At 44.6% G+C, this 19,118-nt stretch overlaps 1 protein-coding gene across 3 annotated transcripts in view; it reads left to right on the top strand.

The window, feature by feature from the left end:
* bbs7 (Bardet-Biedl syndrome 7) overlaps positions 1-19,118 on the top strand; it is a 68,909-nt gene that overhangs the window by 35,497 nt on the left and 14,294 nt on the right. For 2 of the 3 annotated variants that reach the window (XM_070871787.1, XM_070871797.1), the window contains 3 exons: positions 10,540-10,605; positions 11,798-11,937; positions 17,696-17,860. In XM_070871787.1, the coding sequence (XP_070727888.1) occupies positions 10,540-10,605; positions 11,798-11,937; positions 17,696-17,860 (371 nt within the window). The remainder of the gene's footprint in view (positions 1-10,539; positions 10,606-11,797; positions 11,938-17,695; positions 17,861-19,118) is intronic. The other variant, XM_070871790.1, reaches the window with a different exon arrangement.

The following is a 19,118-nucleotide window of genomic DNA, read 5'->3' as shown; positions in this document are numbered from 1 at the left end:
AGTTGCATGATCAGCCATGATCATTTTGAATGGTGGTGCAGGCTCGAAGGGCCAAATGGTCTACTCCTGCACCTATTTTCTATGTTTCTGTGACACCTCAATGAGATCTCCTCTCAGCCTCCTCTGTTCCAAAGAGAACAAATCCAGCCTAACCAATCTGCCCTCATAGCTACGATTCTTCATTCCCGGCAGCATCCTCGTAAATTTCCTCTGCACCCTCTCCTGTGCAATCACGTCCTTCCTATAATGCGGCAACCAGAATTGCACGCAGTATTCCAGCTGTGGCCAAAGACTGCCCTAAGTGGAGGAAGAGCATCTGGGATGGCGCTGAGCACCTCGAGTCTCGTCGCCGAGAGCATGCAGAAAACAAGCGCAGGCAGCAGAAGGAGCGTGCGGCAAACCAGACTCTCCATCCACTCTTTCCTTCACCGACTGTAATTCCTGTATTGGTCTGTATAGTCACCTGAGAACTCACTTTTAGAGTGGAAGCAAGTCTTCCTCAATTTCGTGGGACTTCCTATGATGATGAATACAATTATACAATTTAAGCATAACCTCCCTGCTCTTGTATTCTATGCCTCGGCCAATAAAGGCAAGCATTCCGTATGCCTTCTTAATCACCTTATCCACCTGGCCTGCTACTTTCAGGGATCTGTGGACAAGCACTCTAAGGTCTCTTTGTTCATTTACACTTCTAAGTAGCCTACCGTTTAATGTGTATACCCTTTCTTTATTAGTCCTCCCCAAGTCCTCACACTTCTCCAAATTAAATTCCATTTGTCACTGTTCTCCCCAACTGACCAGTAGATTGATATCCTCCTGCAATCCATGAGTTTCCTCTTCATTATCAACCACATAGCCAATTTTAGTGTCATCTGCAAACTTCTTAATCATATCCCCTATATTTAAATCTAGATTGATGTATATCACAAAAATCAAGGGACCCAGTACTGAGCCCTGCGGAACCCCACTGTAAATATCCTTCCAGTCACAAAAACATCCATCAGCTATTATCCTTTGCTTTCTTTCTCTAAGCCAATTTTGGATCTAACTTGCTACTTTGCCCTGGATCCCATAGGCGTTTACCTTCGTGAGCAGTCTACCATGTGGGACCTTATCAAAAGCTTTGCTAAAGTCCATATATACTACATCGTATGCACTACCCTCATCGACCCTCCTGATTACCTCTTAGAAAAATTCAATCAGGTTAGTCAAACATGATCTTCCCTTAACAAATCTGTGCTGACTGTCCCTAATTAATCCTTGCCTTTCTAAATGTAGATTTATCCTGACCTTCAGGATTTTTTCCAATAATTTTCCCACCACTGAGGTTAGGCTGACAGGCCTGTAATTACTCAGCCTTTTCCTTTCTCCCTTCTTCAATAAGAGTACTACATTAGCAGTCCTCTGGTACCAAGCCCAAACCCAAAGAGGACTGGAAAATGATGGTCAAGGCCTCTGCTATTTCCTCTTTTATTTCGCTCAACAGCCTGGGATGCATTTCATTCGGGCCTGGGGACTTATCCACTTTCAAAGCTGCTAAATCCCTTAATAGCTCTGCTCTCACTATGTTTATTTCATCCAGAATTTCATACTCCTCCTCGATAGCAGTATCTGCATTGCCCCTTTCCTTTGTGAAAACAGACTCAAAGTATTCATTAAGAACCATACCAACATCTTCGGCCTCCACTGAACTTATGCTCTGTTTTCAAGATGGCGCCAGGTGCATCCTGGGTTCGATTGATTTTTTCAGGCAGGTTTCCGGGCGGACGGTAAAACAGGTGATATCACCGAATTTTCCGCCCAGGCCAATTGACGTCATCCAAACAGTGAAAACATTGGGCGGGCGCAAAGTGTAGCGCCACGGGAAAACCACCGCAGAAATTTCTGCCCGGGCGCAAAATGTTGTGCGAATCATTTAGCATCCAAAAAAAATTGTTTTTGTGCTTCGCCCAGGCAGAAAACCGGTCGCAAACCTGTCGAAAATTTAACCCATGGGGTTCAGCATCCAGGAAAGATGCTGACTGCTGCTGGTTCTACAGAGATCACCGATTATGTCTGCTGTTTGTGTACTTGACTGTCCGATCCAAAATGCAGCATCTCTGCAGAATGTGTTGAATCATTCCAAAGTCAGATTTCCCCTATCATGTCAGGAGAGACCTTAATTGGTGGTATATATATGGAATACTTTACATTTAAATCACTTTCTTCCCTCCCCGGTAATGTTCTTTTTTAATCAATTGCTGTTACTGTGGAAGTTGAAGTGATTCTATCTGAAACTGAGAATTTGCAAATCCATTGGTTGCTTGTAGTTCTTGGATATCAAGTAGAGTAAATAACTAATATGACAGTACTACAACAATTGGGAAAATAGCGGACACAATGTAGTCAAGTTCAACATAAGAGTAGAAAAAGATATTGAAGATATGGGTGCTGGACTGAGGAAAAGGAAAGTTCAACAAGGGTAAGCATTGTGTTAACCGAGCAGAAAAACTAGCAAATATTTGTTGCGTCTGCTGTGCAAAATCTGTAAAGATGAGATAGATAGGGTAGAAAATAAATATATTCCACAAGGTAAAAAAGGGTGTGCATCAAAAAATAAAGTTCCATGGTTAAGTAGGGAGATTAAAACTAAACTGAAACTTAATAGGTGGCCTGTTATAAAATGAGGGCTAACAATATTGAAGAAAATCATGAGCAATGTAGAAAGTTTAGGTGAAAAGGGAGATTAGAAGGGCTGAAAGAAGATATTAAAAAAACGACTAGTAAATAATATAGAAGATCTTTTAAAGGCATGTAATAGAATAGCTAAAAAGAGGATAGGACTGCTCAGGGATGATGGAGTAAGTCTAATTGTGGAGGATGAAGGTATGGTGGCAATATTGGCACCTGATGTATGTAGGATCACATGAGATCACCTTATGTAAATAATCTGGGCAACATTTTTAGGGGTCCAGATCACGATCCAGATCTGGATCCCTAGATGTGCCCCACTTCGATCAGACGGCAGGTCAGTACACCTGCTTTTACTTATACTGGTTTGAGACTCTTTTGGTAGGCTGGCAATGAGGAAACTCGTGGTTTAGGAGTCCCATCCCTCAGCCACATTGTCATTTATGCTGCTCCCCTAAGTGCTGGTGAAGGGTTGGACCCAGCATAACTGTTTGACACTTCTGCTACTGTACTGCCAGAAGGGACACAGATTTTCAGCCCTGTTAAATAATATTTTGCAGTGGTTTTCACAAATGATGCAGGAAGTGTGAATATAGGGTATGAAATAATTGATAGAACTAACTGGAAAATAAATTGATTCTGATTTAAAATTGGGACAATCGAGCATGTTTCCTAGGCTGTTGAAAGAGGTAAGAGAGGAAACCAATAAAGGCTTTGGTCACAATTTCTCAATCATTCTTAAATATGCAAAGTATGCTGTTGGATTGGCTATCAGATGCCTTTCTTCAAGAAAAAAGACAAGCATAAACCATGTAACTGTGGACAGTCTAACTACAGTTGGAAGAAAACTCATTGAGTGCATAATTTGAGATAAATCTAAAAATTTGCTGACAACACAAAAGTAAGGGGTTTGGCAAACAGCAAGAACTGCAAAAGGCATCAGGAAGACATAGGTAAGTGGAATGGATAGATAGTTGGCAGATCCAATTTAATGTGGATAAGTGTGGGGTATTCAATTTTGGAGGAAAAACAAGTCAATGCAGTATATACTTGAAGGGAAGACACTGGCCCTGAAATTCGTCAACTGCCACTCCTGCCCGTTTCTCAGCGGTCCTTGCTTTTTTTATCGCCCGCTACCGCTGGGGCCGATTTGGGCGGGAGATTTATCCCGGTTTTCTCAGCGGGGGCAGCAGGCAGCGGTCAGTAGCGGAAGTCCATGGTAAGTGCAGGCCTCTCGACTCGAGAAAGAGCGGAGAGGCCTGCGCATGCGCGAGATTTGGGATTTTTTTTTCTTGTGATTTTTTTTCCAATGCTGAACTCACTTTTCCTGCGATTGGCGCTGAGTGGTCAGCCGTGCATGCGCAGAAAAGCTCGGGAGTGACTTCCATCTCGACATGGATTCATTTGAAGGATCTGTATTTATTTAATGCCTTGTACACTCTCAGGACAGCCCACAGAGCTTCACATCTGATGTATTAATTTGAAGTGCTACAGAGAGTCATGGTATGGTAGCTTCCCCCAACTATGGAGTCAATTTGAACTAAATCAAACCAGCCACACAGTGCCCTGTTAATGGTGTTGGTCTCACACACTAACTCCTTTGTTACTTTAAAGCATTAGAATACGATTGTTAGAAAATGAATTGTAGTGGCCGCTTGCCTTATTGCAATCAATTTTTTTTAAAATGGCATTTCACATCACAGCAGGAGTGGATGCAACTCTGCCAATGCTATAGTGCCAGGCCTTTCACCCCACTACTACAGTGGAATATAAAAGAAAAGTGAATGTGCTACTTAAATTATTGGTGGACGTAAATTCAGTCAATGCTGGTTTCCCTTCAATTCACAGATCATTATGCAGACAATTCAATACATGGAGCACAGCCAGGAAAAACAGTCAAGTTTGTTAACTTACATGGAATAGATTTGCTCTAAGGCACTGTTTGGGAAGTTATTAGAGAGTACAAAAACAAATGGTGAGCTACTCAAAGGGTGCTCTTGATTTCTTCACTAATGGCAAAGCAGCTGTAAACATCATACATTTTTAAACAGCTATTATAACATGACTGTGAATCTTTCCCATGAGAGAAAATCAATAAAAGTTGCCTGCATGCCAGTATGAAGTCACTAGCTGAAGACCATCATATTTTAAAGAGAGAAATACTAATTGGAACATTTCCATTAAATGCAAATAATCCAAATTCAGTGCGGACAAACTGTTGTCTAAGTGGTACTGTTATCTAGTTAAATGCAGTTTCACTTCTTTAAATTAATGTTAAATATGCTGAGTAGTTAAGACTCTTGCCCTGGAGTCAGAAGATTATGGTTTTAAACCCCATTCCAGCATATAATCTCAAGTGACACTTCAGTACTGTATTAAGGGAGCTGCATTGTCAAATATGTTGTCTTTCCTCCCTCAGACACCACCACTTAAAAAGATTAACTAGTCATTTATCTCACTTGCTGTTTGTGGAATCTTACTGTGTACAAAATTGACTGCCATAAATCAAGATCGGCCAAGATCGAGGTAAGACCAGCTTTTTCAGAATGGTCTTTTTGGCAGGCGGTAAATGGATCTTAGCCGATCTTGGTGATGAAACTGGCATTTTGGGGGATTTTCCCATGGGCGGGCAGTGTGGACTACCACCAGCAGTATTTCTCTGATGAATTTACCGGTCGGCAGTAGGTGATTTTATTTTACCTAACTGGGATTTTTGGGCGGTAGCTCAGCAGTCGGGTGATGAATTGTTTGGAATACAGAGAGAGATTCAAATATCTAATTCCCTGTAAGTGCAAATTCCAGGTAAAGCCATAAAAAGGCCAGTAGCATTTTAAGTTCTATAAATGGGTGTGTAGAATACAAGAGTAAAGAAGTAATTATAGATTTATACAAAACATTGGTTAGACCACAGTACTTTGGCTCATAATTTGTTCGCAGCTGCTCCTGCTTCTCTGCCGTAACTTAGCTGAAAATGTGGCGGGAACCCCATTTTCACTGCATATCTGGCAAAGTTACAGCTGGGGTAGTTCAGAGGAACTTCCAAGCATATTTGTGGTTTTGGGCTCCCCACTATAGAAAGGATATTAAAGCAACAGAGATCTTTAAAGCATAAATTCACCAGGATGATGCAAGAGATGGGAAAATACAGTTATGAGGATGGACTTGAGATACTGCCACCATTTTCACTGGAGCAGAGAAGGCTTAGAGGAGATTTAAAATTATAAAGGGTTTCAGTAAAGTCATTCGAAAAAGACTATTTTTTCTGGTCGGCAATCGTAACAAGGGTCATTAATTATCAGTAAGTGAGTAAGAAGAAAGGTTAGTAGAAGAGCTTTGTCACAGAAGGTTGTTGAGGCAGACACCATGGTATCTTTTCAGGGAAAATTGAGTAACTATTTGAAGCAGAGGAACCTACAGGGCTGTAGGGAGAGAATGGGTCAGTGGGAATAGTTTTAGATTGTTGTAGCACAGAGTTGGCACAGATACGATGGACCAAATAGCCCCATTCTGTGCTGTAAACTTCTATGGTTGTAAGTAAAGAAGAAACATTCTCTGGAGCCTTTTCCTTAATATGAGGTTATGAAAGTTGATCAGTGAAGAAATAAAAAATGCTTAAGTTTGAAGACTTCACAAAAATAATGCTATTTTTCTTGCATCACTGTTCACACTGTTCTTGTTTAATGTAGATTTGAAAATGTGGAAATTGAAAACTTGACGTTGAGTATTATGCTGTTTGAGTGAAGTCAGTGGCCATTCTGTTCCCAGACCTCAAGCCAGCACCCTTTTAAATAATCACCATTAAAACCATTACTCATTCTCTCTCGCCCTGGCCATTCCTCTGGTATGGTTGTCATCTCTGCCCCCTTAAGTCCAAGGGATGCAGACTTGAATGGATATGGGGTGGGGTACTGAGGTTGAATGATCAGCCATGATTATATCGAAGGGCCGAATGGCCAACTCCTGCACCTATTTTATATGTTTCTATGATAGGGCGGACAATTGGTTTATCTATTCAACGCCAGATCTGGCTGAACCAGTTAAAGCACTATCGGATCCTGCACTCATCTGCCAAAACTTCACTATTTCAGGATCATCCTGGAATGTAAAGATAACCCCGGCTTCTTTTCTTTACTGCAAACTATCTTCTTAAACGCCTTCCCCCTGTCTCCTCCACTCTCCCCTCCAACAACAAGTGCGAGGAGCTCATGGACTTCTTTGTCACTAAGGTTGAGACCATCCGATCAGCTGCCTCTGCTGTTTCCCTCCCTTCCCCTAGCCCACCGGACAAAAACTTCCTGCCCTAGCCCTGAACTAGCATCTTTCTCTAGTTTGCCTCCAATCTCCCCTCATGACCTCTCCGAGCTCATCTTGTCCATGAGACCCACCTCCTGCTCCCGCGACCCTATTCCCACCAAACTGCTGACCACTTAACTTCCCTTCCTGGCTTCCATGTTAGCTGATATTATGAACTGTCCCCTCCCCATCAAATCTGCTGTCAATCACCCCTCTCAAAAAAAAAAACAACCCTTGGCCCCTCTGTCCTTGCAAACTGCCACCCCATCACCAACCTCTCTTTCATAAGAACATAAGAACATAAGAAATAGGAGCAGGAGTAGGCCATACGGCCCCTCGAGCCTGTTCCGCCATTCAATAAGATCATGGCTGATCTGATCATGGACTCAGCTCCACTTCCCTGCCCGCTCCCCATAACCCCTTATCCCCTTATCTTTAAGAAACTGTCTATTTCTGTCTTAAAATTTATTCAATGTCCCAGCTTCCACAGCTCTCTGAGGCAGCGAATTCCACAGGTTCACAACCCTCTAAGAGAAGAAATTTCTCCTCATCTCCGTTTTAAATGGGCGGCCCCTTATTCTAAGATCATGCCCTCTAGTTCTAGTCTCCCCCATCAGTGGAAACATCCTCTCTGCATCCATCTTGTCAAGCCCCCTCATAATCTTGTACGCTTTGATAAGATCACCTCTCATTCTTCTGAATTCTAATGAGCAGAGGCCCAACCTACTCAACCTTTCCTCATAAGTCAAGCCCCTCTAGTGAACCTAGTGAACCTTCTCTGAACTGCCTCCAAAGCAAGTATATCCTTTTGTAAATATGGAAACCAAAACTGCATGCAGATGTGGCCTCACCAATACCCTGTATAACTGTAGCAAGACTTCCCTGCTTTTATACTCCATCCCCTTTGCAATAAAGGCCAAGATACCATTGGCCTTCCTGATCACTTGCTGTACCTGCATACTATCCTTTTGTCTTTCATGCACAAATACCCCCAGGTCCCGCTGTACTGCAGCACTTTGCAATCTTTCTCCATTTAAATAATAACTTGCACTTTGATTTTTTTCTGCCAAAGTGACCTCACACTTTCCAACATTATACTCCATCTGCTAAATTTTTACCCGCTCACCTAGCCTGTCTTTGTCCTTTTGCAGTTTTTTTTTGTGTCCTCCTCACACATTGCTTTTCCTCCCATCTTTGTACCGTCAGCAAACTTGGCTACATTACACTTGGTCCCTTCTTCCAAGTCGTTAATATAGATTGTAAATAGTTGGGGTCCCAGCACTGATCCCTGCGGCACCCCACTAGGTACTGATTGCCAACCAGAGAATGAATCATTTATCCCGACTCTTTGTTTTCTGTTAGTTAGCTAATCCTCTATCCATGCTAATATATTACCCCCAACCCCGTGAACGTTTATCTTGTGCAGTAACCTTTTATGTGGCACCTTGTTAAATGCCTTCTGGAAGTCCAAATACACCACATCCACTTTATCCACCCTGTTCGTTACATCCTCAAAGAATTCCAGCAAATTTGTCAAACATGACTTCCCCTTCATAAATCCCTGCTGACTCTGCCTGACTGAATTTTGCTTTTCTAAATGTCCTGCTACTGCTTCTTTAATAATGGACTCCAACATTTTCCCAACCACAGATGTTAGGCTAACTGGTCTATAGTTTCCTGCTTTTTGTCTGCCTCCTTTTTTAAATAGGGGCGTTACATTTGCAGTTTTCCAATCTGCTGGGACCTCCCCAGAATCCAGGGAATTTTGGTCAATTACAACCAATGCATCCACAATCCCTGCTTCTACTTCTCTTAAGATCCTAGAATGCAAGCCATCAGGTCCAGGGGATTTATCTGCCTTTAGTCCCTCTAAGGTCCTTGAATGTGCTGTTGTCTCCCAAATCCGTGCCCATCTTTCCTGGAATCCCTTTTGAATCCCTCCAATCCGGTTTCTGCCCTTGCCACTGTACCAGAAATACTTTTATCAAAGTCACAAATTACCTCCTAAGGTACTGTGGCAAAGGTAAGCTATCCTTGCTTCGTCCTTCTCGACTTATCTGTATCCTTTGGCACGGTTAATCACACCATCCTCCTCCAACGCCTCTCCACGGTTGTCCAGCTGAGTGGGACTGCACTCACCTGATTCCATTCTTATCTTTCCAGTCGCAGCCAGAGAATCACCTGCAATTACTTTTCTTCCTGCTCCTGCATCGTTACCTCTGGTGTCCCCCAAAGATCTATCCTTGGCCCCCTCCTATTTCTCATCTACATGCTGCCTCTCGGCGATATCTGAAAACACAGCGTCAGTTTCCACACATACACTGACAACACACAGCTTTACCTCAGCACCAATTCTCTTGACCCCTCCACTGTCTCTAAATTGCCAGACTGCTTGTCCAACATCCAATATTGGATGAGAAGAAATTTCCTCCAGCTAAATATTGGGAAGACTGAAACAATTGTCTTTGGTCCCTGCCAGAAACTGCGTTCTCTAGCCACTGACTCCATCCCTCTCCCTGGCAACTGTCTGAGGCTGAACCAAACTGCTTGCATGCTTGGTGTCCTATTTTTGACAACAAAATGAGCTTCCGACCACATATCCGCGCCATCACGAAGAGCCCCTATTTCCACCTCCATAAGGTTGCTCAGCACCATCTCTGCCTCAGCTCATCTGCTGTTGCAACTCTTATCCATGCCTTTGTTACCTCGGGACTTGACTATTGCAACACACTCTTGGCCAACCTCCCACATTCTACCCTCCGTAAACTTGAACTCATCCAAAACTCTGTTGCCCATGTCCTAACTCACACCAAGTCCAGTTCACCCCTGTGCTCGCTGATCTACATTGGTTCCCGGTTAAGCTACGCCTCAATTTTAAAATTCTTATCCTTGTTTTCAAATCCCTCCATGGCCTCGCCCCTCCCTATCTCTGCAATATCCTCCAGCCCTACAACCCTCTGAGATACCTGTGCTCCTCCAATTATGGCCTCTTGAGCATCCCCAATTTTAACCTTTGGTGCCTTTAGCTGCCAAGCCCATAACTCTGGAATTCCCTCCCATAACCTCTCCACCTCTCTACCTCTCTTTCCTCTTTTAAGACATTCCTTAAAGCCTACCTCTTTGACCAAGCTGCCCTAATATCTCCTTGTGTGGCTCGGTATCAAATTTTCTTTGATAACTCTCCTGTGAAGTGCCTTGTGATGTTTTACTACGTTAAAGGCACTATATAAATACAAGTTGTTGTTATTGTTGTTTTAGTCAGCAGCCGGAAAGCATGATTACTTCCCAGGCAGAAAATCCATTTCACCTGCAAGGAGGGTTCACAGCCTCCACTTGGCATATTCTTGCATGCCACACAGAGTAGGGGGTTATTCCACTCTATGGCAATGAGTGTTTGTGCACCAGCACTCCGTTATTGTTGCATCCCTGTTTTCTTCTTTACCATGTGTGTTTAACAATCCTGTAAACTGACTTGCAATCCTGTTGTTTAAAAGTATAGCCAGGTATTGCATGACCGTACTTGTATATGTTTGTACAACCTTCACAAGTTGTGCTTTATTTTGTTTTTCACAGCAGAATGGTAATTTTCTCCTGGCGACTTATCGATGCCAAGCAAATACCACCAGGTTGGAACTAAAGGTACTATGAATTGGTAAACGATAGTTTTCTCTGACTAATGAAAAGAAGATTCCATAATTAAAGCTCATCACTACACCATTTTTGATCAAGTATTATGAAAATCCAACCAATTAGGAATCACTCCATTTTATTTCCTTTCAACTTAAATCTGTTTCACTTATCTTTTTGTATATATTGCATCTTTACATAAGCCTGATGGTGATGACCTTCGTATATCATCCAGAATTTTCCACTTTATTCTATTATTTTATGTATACTTCCCAAGCTATTAAAGCATTCACAGCTCTGTTTGCATTAGTGTTTGATACTCAAGAGGGGTTCATCTACCTTCCCTTTCCATTTTGGGTTAGAGCCAGCATTAAAATAAAACTTGTGGGAATATCTAGGCTGGGTCTACTTGTATTGTTAATGCAACTTCTCTGTTTCAAATGCTGACAGGCCTTCTGTGTAGTTCCAGAGGTTTTTATATTGCAGATTTCAGCTTTTTAACTTTTTACTTTACATCTCTTATGAATGCCATTTTTGAGAAAATATTTCGTTTCAGATGAGATGCTAAACATCTGCCTTCTCATGTGGACATAAAAGATCCCATAACACTATTCAAAGAAGAGCAGGAGAGTTCACCTTACTGTCCAAGCCAATATTTATCCCTCAACTAATGTCATTATAAGAGATTACTGTTTGTGGGGCCTTGCTGCATGCAATTTCCTACATCACAACAGTGACAAAGTACTTAATTGGTTGTAAAGCACTCTTGAACATCCTGAGGTTGTGAAAGGTGCTATATAAATGCAAGTCCTCCTTTTTGCACTCTCCATAATCTCCTTAAAGAGTCTCAAAAAATGGAAATGGGGTACATTTAATAGATTGAAATATTTCTTGGAATATTGAATTAGATTTGTTGCATAACATTTCGGGTTCAAGTAAGCAGGTTCAGATTTATATATAACCATAAAAAATACGCTTTTACCAGGATACTTGTTTCTCCAAGACTGTCTCGTGTTAACTTATGATAAGCCATTAAAAGACATGTTTACACTGAATGTGACAAAATTCTTCTCCTCAGTCCTAAAACGGTATTGGAGACTTGAGGATCAATTTGATATACCACTGTCTAGTAGTTCTAACTTTGTGATTTCAAAGGCACAGCTGAAGCCTTTCCAGAGTGTAAATTTCCTCCTCCTTTCTACAGATTCGTTCCATTGAAGGACAGCACGGAACACTACAAGCCTACATTACCCCACGTCTCCAGCCTAAAACCTGCCAAGTCCATCAGTATCAGATCAAACCGCTCTCGCTTCATCAAAGGACACATGTTATTGATCACAACAGGTAGGTTAATAAAGTGCTCAGTAGAAATGGCTGGAGTGTGAGCAGCATTGAAAGCTTTCAGCTTTTAATACCGATAAACCGCTTCCATGAGCCAGCATCTTCTCATTTGCTTAGACTTGCATTGCAGCTCTCATTGCTGCCTTATTGAAGTAGAAATTGAGTTTTCAGTATGTTTTATGAAGTATAGATTATGCTTTATGAAGTATAGCTGGCCTAGTCCAGCAGTCTGCACGAGTTCCGACCTGCGAGCACCATTGGAGCAGGCTGGGGAGCGGAAAGAGCAGCGTGGCGGCGTACCACTCCAGGGAGCAGCACGTGCTGGAGCAGGAGAGCAACTGCAGTGAAAAGGGACATCATCAAGGTCCAGGTCGGTGATTGGAGCGTGGGCAGGTACTGCAGGATCGGCGAGGTTAGGGCGAAGGAACGGCGAGGTCAGGGTGAAGAAGCGGCGAGAGATTGGAGAGGGACGTGATCGGGGCCCAGGAGAGGCGTGAGTTCGGGGCCCAGAAGAGGTGAGCGCCCAGGGGCAGCACCGGCCAGCCCACACTGCGATATGTGTGCGCACTAGGTCCGTGCAGCAGAGCTGGTCTCCAGTCGTCTTGGTTAATCCTTGCTACTGGGCCAAAACCTAGCTCTGTCAAGCCCGTGTGTGGTGGCTGGTGTGCAATGGTCCACCACACGTTTTTTTTAAAAATCCAAGCACAGGCATCTTCCACCCAAGATTTAGTTCTGTAAAATCCTAACTCTTCAGTATGAAACAACACGTGGCACCTTCTGTGACCTGAACTCTTTATTCACAGGACTCCAAAGACAGTGACCCTGCGTGGGACCTTTCTTTTTATATCTGAATGATCAGTTAAGGAGTGTCTCCCACAAGTTCACCCCTTGTTGTCAAGGTGTGCATCTAGGTTGAGTGTATATAGTAATACTGTGGTGTTACATTGTGGTTACATACATGACATCACCTCCCTCCACAAAGTCTTATTGGGATCATAGGTTTAGTCTTTCAGGTGCTCTATGCTCCCTCGTGGAGCGCCGCAGTTGGGGCTCTGGTTGTTGGACACTGACATGACTGTCTGTCACCTGTGATGATTCCGGGCTGACCGCAGGGACTGTGCATTCTTCTGATTGCTCTTGTTGCTCGTTCACTGGTGGTGTGGTGAGCTCCATCTCATGGTCTTCTTCAGGTACCTCCGTGTCAATGCTGAACCTTTTTTTTACTTGGTCCAGATGCTTACGGTATATCTGACCATTGTTGAGTTTTACCACGATGACCCTATTCCCCTCTTTGTCAATTACAGTGCCCTCAAGCCATTTGGACCCCATGGCGTGATTGAGGACGAATACAGGATCATTTATTTTTATACATCTCCCCCTCGCATTACGGTCATGGTACTCGTTTTGTGACTTGCGCTTGCCCTCAACTATATCGGTCAGGACTGGGTGAATGAGGGACAGCTGAGATTTGAGTGTCCGTTTCATTAGTAGCTCTGCGGGCGGGACCACCGTGAGTTAGTGCGGTCGGGATCTATAGGCCAGCAGGAGGCGCGATGGGCGGCATTGTAGGGAGGGCCCTTGAATCCTGAGCATACCTTGCTTAATGATTTGGACCGCACGTTCCGCCTGGCCATTGGAGGCCGGCTTGAACGGCGCAGTCCTTACGTGGTTGATGCCATTGCCCGACATAAACTCTCGGAATTCGTAGCTTGTGAAACATGGGCCATTATCACTAACCAGGATGTCCGGCAAGCCAAGGGTTGCAAAGATCACACATAGGCTTTCCATGGTGGTGGATGATGTGCATGAATTCAGAATGATGCACTCGATCCATTTCGAGTACGCATCTACCACAATAAGGAACATCTTACCCATGAACGGGCCCACGTAGTCAACATGAATGCGTGATCATGGTCTGGTGGGCCAGGGCCACGGGCTGAGCGGGGCCTCCCTGGGGGCATTACCCAGCTGGGCACACGTCGTGCACCTGCGAACACAGTGTTCCAGGTCTGAATCAATTCCAGGCCACCAAACGTGTGACAGGGCAATGGCCTTCATCAGCACAATGCCTGGGTGCTCGCTGTGGAGTTCCCTGATTAATGCCTCCCTGCCCTTCTGGGGCATAACTAACCGGCGGCCCCATAGTAGGCAGTCGGCTTGGATGGAGAGCTCATCCATCCGTCTGTGGAACGGTCTGACCTCCTCAGGGCGTACTCCGTGTGCTGGCGCCCAATCCCCAGTCAGGACACATTTCTTAATCAGGGATAGGAAGAGATCTCTGTCCAGATTTTGATCTGGTGGGCTGTGATGGGGGAGCCTGCGCTGTCAAAGGCATCGACAGCCATGACCATCTCGGCGCTTTGTTCCGCTGCCCCCTCAATGGTGGCCAGTTGAAGCCTGCTGAGCGCGTCAGCACAATTTTCAGTGCCGGGCCAATGCTGGATGGAGTAGTCATAAGCAGCCAGCGTGAGAGCCCATCGCTGTATGCGAGCTGATGCGTTGGCATTGACAGCCTTGTTGTCTGACAACAGGGATGTTAATGGCTTGTGGTCCGTCTCTAATTTAAACTTCCTACCAAATAGGTACTGATGCATTTTTTTTACACCATAGACACATGCAAGCGCTTCCTTCTCGACCATCCCATATCCGCATTCTGCGTGAGAGAGCGACCTGGAGGCATAAGCCACCGTTGTAGTTAACCCTCAGCATTGCCCTGCTGCAACACGCACCCAACCCCATAGGACGATGCATCACATGTCAGAACCAAGTTTTTACAGGGGTCGTACAGGGTCAACAACTTGTTTGAACAAAGTAGGTTTCGCGCCCGATCAAAAGCCCGTTCCTGACAGTCTCCCCAAAACCAATCACAACCCTTACGCAGGAGCACGTGTAGCAGCTCCAACAACGTGCTCAAGTTCGGCAGAAAGTTCCCAAATAGTTCAACAGTCCCAGGAATGAACGCAACTCCGATGTGTTGCAGGGCCTGGGTGTTCGTTGAATCGCCTCTGTTTTGGATTCGGTGGGCTGAATCCCATCTGCAGCAACTCTCCTGCCCAGAAACTCAACCTCAGGAGCTAAGAACAAACATTTAGACTTTTTGAGTCGCAGGCCTACCCGGTCCAGTTGGCGTAGCATCTCCTCCAGGTTGTGGAGTTGTTCCTCGGTGTCTCGACCCGTGATGAGGATGTCGTCCTGGAATACGATCGTTCCAGGAATGGATTTAAGCAGGCTTTCCATGTTTAGTTGAAAAATCGCGGCCGCTAATCGAATGCCAAACGGGCACCTGTTATAAACGAACAGCCCCTTGTGCGTGGTGATGGTGGTCAGTAGTTTAGATTCGTCGGCCAGTTTCTGGGTCATATAGGCTGAAGTGAGGTCCAACTTGGTGAACAGCTTGCCGCCTGCCAGTGTGGCGAAAAGGTCCTCCGCTCTCTGGAGCGGGTATTGATCTTGTAGGGACACCCGATTGATGGTGGCCTTGAAGTCGCCACAGATCCTGACAGAGTCATCTGCTTTTAGTACGGGAACGATGGGGCTCGCCCAGTCGCTGAATTCGACAGGCGAGATGATGCCCTCTCTCAACAGCCAATCCAGTTCGCTCTTGATCTTTTCCCGCATCACATACGGCACCGCTCTGGCTTTGTGGTGCACTCGCCTGGTGTCCGGGGTGATATGTATCACACTTTAGTGCATTTGAAAGTCCTGATGCCAGGTTGGAATAGTGAATCGAATTGTTGTAGGACTTGTGAGCACGAACTTCGCTCCACAGATGACATTGCGTGAACATCCCTCCATCTCCAGTTCATCTTGCCTAGCCAGCTCTTCCCCAACAGTGCGGGACCATTGCCCAGGACAATCCAAAGCGGTAGTCAATTCACTAACCCATTGTGTGTGACAGCCAACATTGCACTGCCTAGCACCGGAATGATTTCTTTCGTGTAAGTCCGTAATTGTGTGTCAACACGTACTAATTTGGGTCTACTGGCTTTAAGTGGCCATAGCTTCTCAAATTGCTGAACGCCCATGAGTGACTGGCTGGCCCCAGTGTCCAGCTCCATGTGTACAGGGATACCATTTAATAAAACCCTCATCATCATGGGTGGCGTTTGGTGTATGAACTGTGAATATTCGCCACATGGACCCGCTGCACCTCGGCGTCCATCGATTTGCCCCAAAGGTCATCCTGCCTCAAAGAACCCTCTTCTGGTCCATCCACCTCATATATTAGTCTGGTTGCAGGCTTCCTGCACATTCGAGCTAAGTGGCCACTGAGATTGCAGTTCCTGCAGACAAACTGTTGAAATCTGCAAGATCCAGCTGAGTGTTTTTCCCTACACCTCCAGCATGAGTTAAAGTTTTCATTGTTGGGAACAAAGGGACTATGGCCAGGCATTCCACGCTGACTGTCCCTTCGACTGCTCTTAAATACCCTATTAGTGGGTGTCAATGCCCCCATCCCGGGCCGCATTGTCCACTGTGATGGCGTGAATATCCGTTCAGCCTGCTATTGTCTCTGTTGAAGTCCTGCTCTGGGGTCTATTGCTTCAGACTGCCCCTGCCTGCCTGCGGGGCTCTGAGTCACATTAATGATGTTGACTCCCTGATCCATCCAGAATTGCGCGCGTATATTATTTTCGTCTCTTCCTCCCCCACCATGAAAGTTTGAGCCATCAATGCCGCTGCTTCCAAGGTCAAATCTTTGGTCTCAATTAATTTGCGGAAAATTCCCGCATGATCGATGCCCTCGATAAAGAAGTCCCTTAGCATCTGCCCCCTGCAGGCGTCTGTGAACTTAGAGGCTGGCCAAACGGCAGAGGTCCGCTATGAATCCGGTATGCTCTGTCCTTCATGACATCGGTGAGTGTAGAATCTGTGTCGGGCCATATGTATGCTACTCGCCAGTTTGAGGTGCTCCCCGATCAATTTGCTAAGTCCTTCAAAGGTTTTGTCCGCCGGCTTTTCAGGTGCCAGTAAGTCCTTCATGAGCGCGTAAGTCTTTGGTCCGCAGCTGGTCAAGAAATGAGCCCTTCGCTTGTCGGCCGCTGCATCCTCCAGCCAATCTTTCATAACGAAGCTTTGCTGAAGCCTCTCGACAAAATCATCAGTCTTCCCCAACACAGTATCATTCCTCTGTGCTACCGGTGGCCATTCTCGTGGGTCGTGAATTCCAGTTCTCGTCGCCAATGTAAAGTCCTTACTCTACAGTATGAAACCACACGAGGCACCTTCTGGGGACAAGGTCACTCTGTGACCTGAACTCTTTATTCACAGGACTCCAATGACAGGATTCGGAGAGCAGAACAAAGTGTCAACATACTTGAAAATGTGAATAAAATTTCACCCCCAAAATATAAATGAAGATAAGTTCAAAAGCAAGATACTTTTGTAATGTGCTGTTGTCTGATCTTAGCTGGAGCTGCAATGTCACTGCTACAGTTGGCCTCAGTGTCTTGAAGTTTGGATAGGGAGAAATTGGCCAGGGTTTGTTATATAATGACTGCTGTTGAAAGTATGCATATTTTGTGTGGTGATTGGGTAAGGACAACATCTGTTGTGACTGTGCTACCCTTACACAATTGAGTGGACTGCTGACATTCACTGTGCAGCCTCACATTTGAAAACAACATTTGATGAATTGTACCCCAGCGTATGTCACTCTTCAGAAGAAAGAGGACAATAGCAGAAAATTAGAGAGGGAATATCAATGTAACTCTCCATGGTGGTTATTTTTGTATTTTTTTCCCCCTCTTCTCTACCTCAGGCCAGTGAATACACTGACACTATCAGGACAGTTCAGCTTTGCAGAAATTCATTCCTGGGTTGTACTCTGTCTGCCTGAAGTACCAGATAAAGCTCCAGTGGGTGACAATGTCACATTTTACTTTCAGAACACATTCCTGGATACACAGTTGGAATGTTCCTACAAGTAAGAGAAATTACTACACTGTCTGGATATCATTATTGATGTGTTCGTTAATTAGTAATCTAGACAGTGAATGTTTTAATAATTCTAAATACGTGGAACATTTATTAGCCAGTGACATAATGCCTTAATTTGCCATTATGGTCTATATTTAACGCTTCAAACACAGCTTGGTCAGAAAGATATCATCAATTACATAATCTAACATGACAGCATATTATGATATTGAAGAGCACCTGTACAAAATAAACTATTTGTTTAGAACTGTCTTAGGCTGGAGTTATATGTTAATGAGCACAAGCATGAGAACATGCTGGAAGAAGTCTCATAACACAAGACTTCATAGAAAAATAGAAACATAGAAAATAGGTGCAGGAATAGGTCATTCAGCCCTTCGAGACTGTCCCACCATTCAATATGATCATGGCCAATCATGCATTTCAGTACCCCATTCCTGCTTTCTCTCCATACTCCTTGATCCCTTTAGCTGTGAGGGCCACATCTAACTCCCTTTTGAATATATCTAACAAACTGACCCCAACAACTTTCTGTGGTAGAGAATTCCACATGCTCACAACTCTGAGGGAAGAAGTTTCTCCTCATCTCAGTCGTAAATGGCTTACTCCTTATCCTTAGACTGTGACCCCCTGGTTCTGGACTTCCCCAATATCGGGAACATACTTCCTGCATCTAACCTGTCCAATCCCGTCAGAATTTTATATGTTTCTATGAGATCCCCTCTTATTCTTCTAAACTCCAGTGAATACAGGCCTAGTCGATCCAGTCTTTCTTCATATGTCAGTCCTGTCATCCCGGGCATCAGTCTGGTGAACCTTTGCTGCACTCCCTCAATAGCAAGAATGTCCTTCCTCAGATTAGGAGACCAAAATTGTACACAATATTCAAGGTGTGGCCTTACCAAGGCCCTGTACAACTGTAGTAAGACCTCCCTGCTCCTATACTCGAATCCTCTCGCTATGAAAGCCAACATGCCATTTGCCTTCTTCACCGCCTGCTGCACCTGTATGCCAACCTTCAATGACTGTTGTACCATGACACCCAGATCTCGTTGCACCTCCCCTTTTCCTAATCTGTCGCCATTCAGATAATAATCAGCCCTCCTATTTTTACCACCAAAGTGGATAACCTCACATTTATCCACATTGTACCGCATCTGCCATGCATTTGCCCACTCACTAACCTATCCAAGTCACCCTGCAGCCTCTTAGCATCTTCCTCACAGCTCACACTGCCACCCAGC

This window comes from Pristiophorus japonicus, chromosome 2 (genome assembly GCF_044704955.1).
Source record: "Pristiophorus japonicus isolate sPriJap1 chromosome 2, sPriJap1.hap1, whole genome shotgun sequence".
NCBI classification, from domain to species: Eukaryota; Metazoa; Chordata; class Chondrichthyes; family Pristiophoridae; genus Pristiophorus; species Pristiophorus japonicus.
Note: the sequence above shows the minus strand (reverse complement) of the source record. Positions and strands in the feature narration are given on the sequence as shown.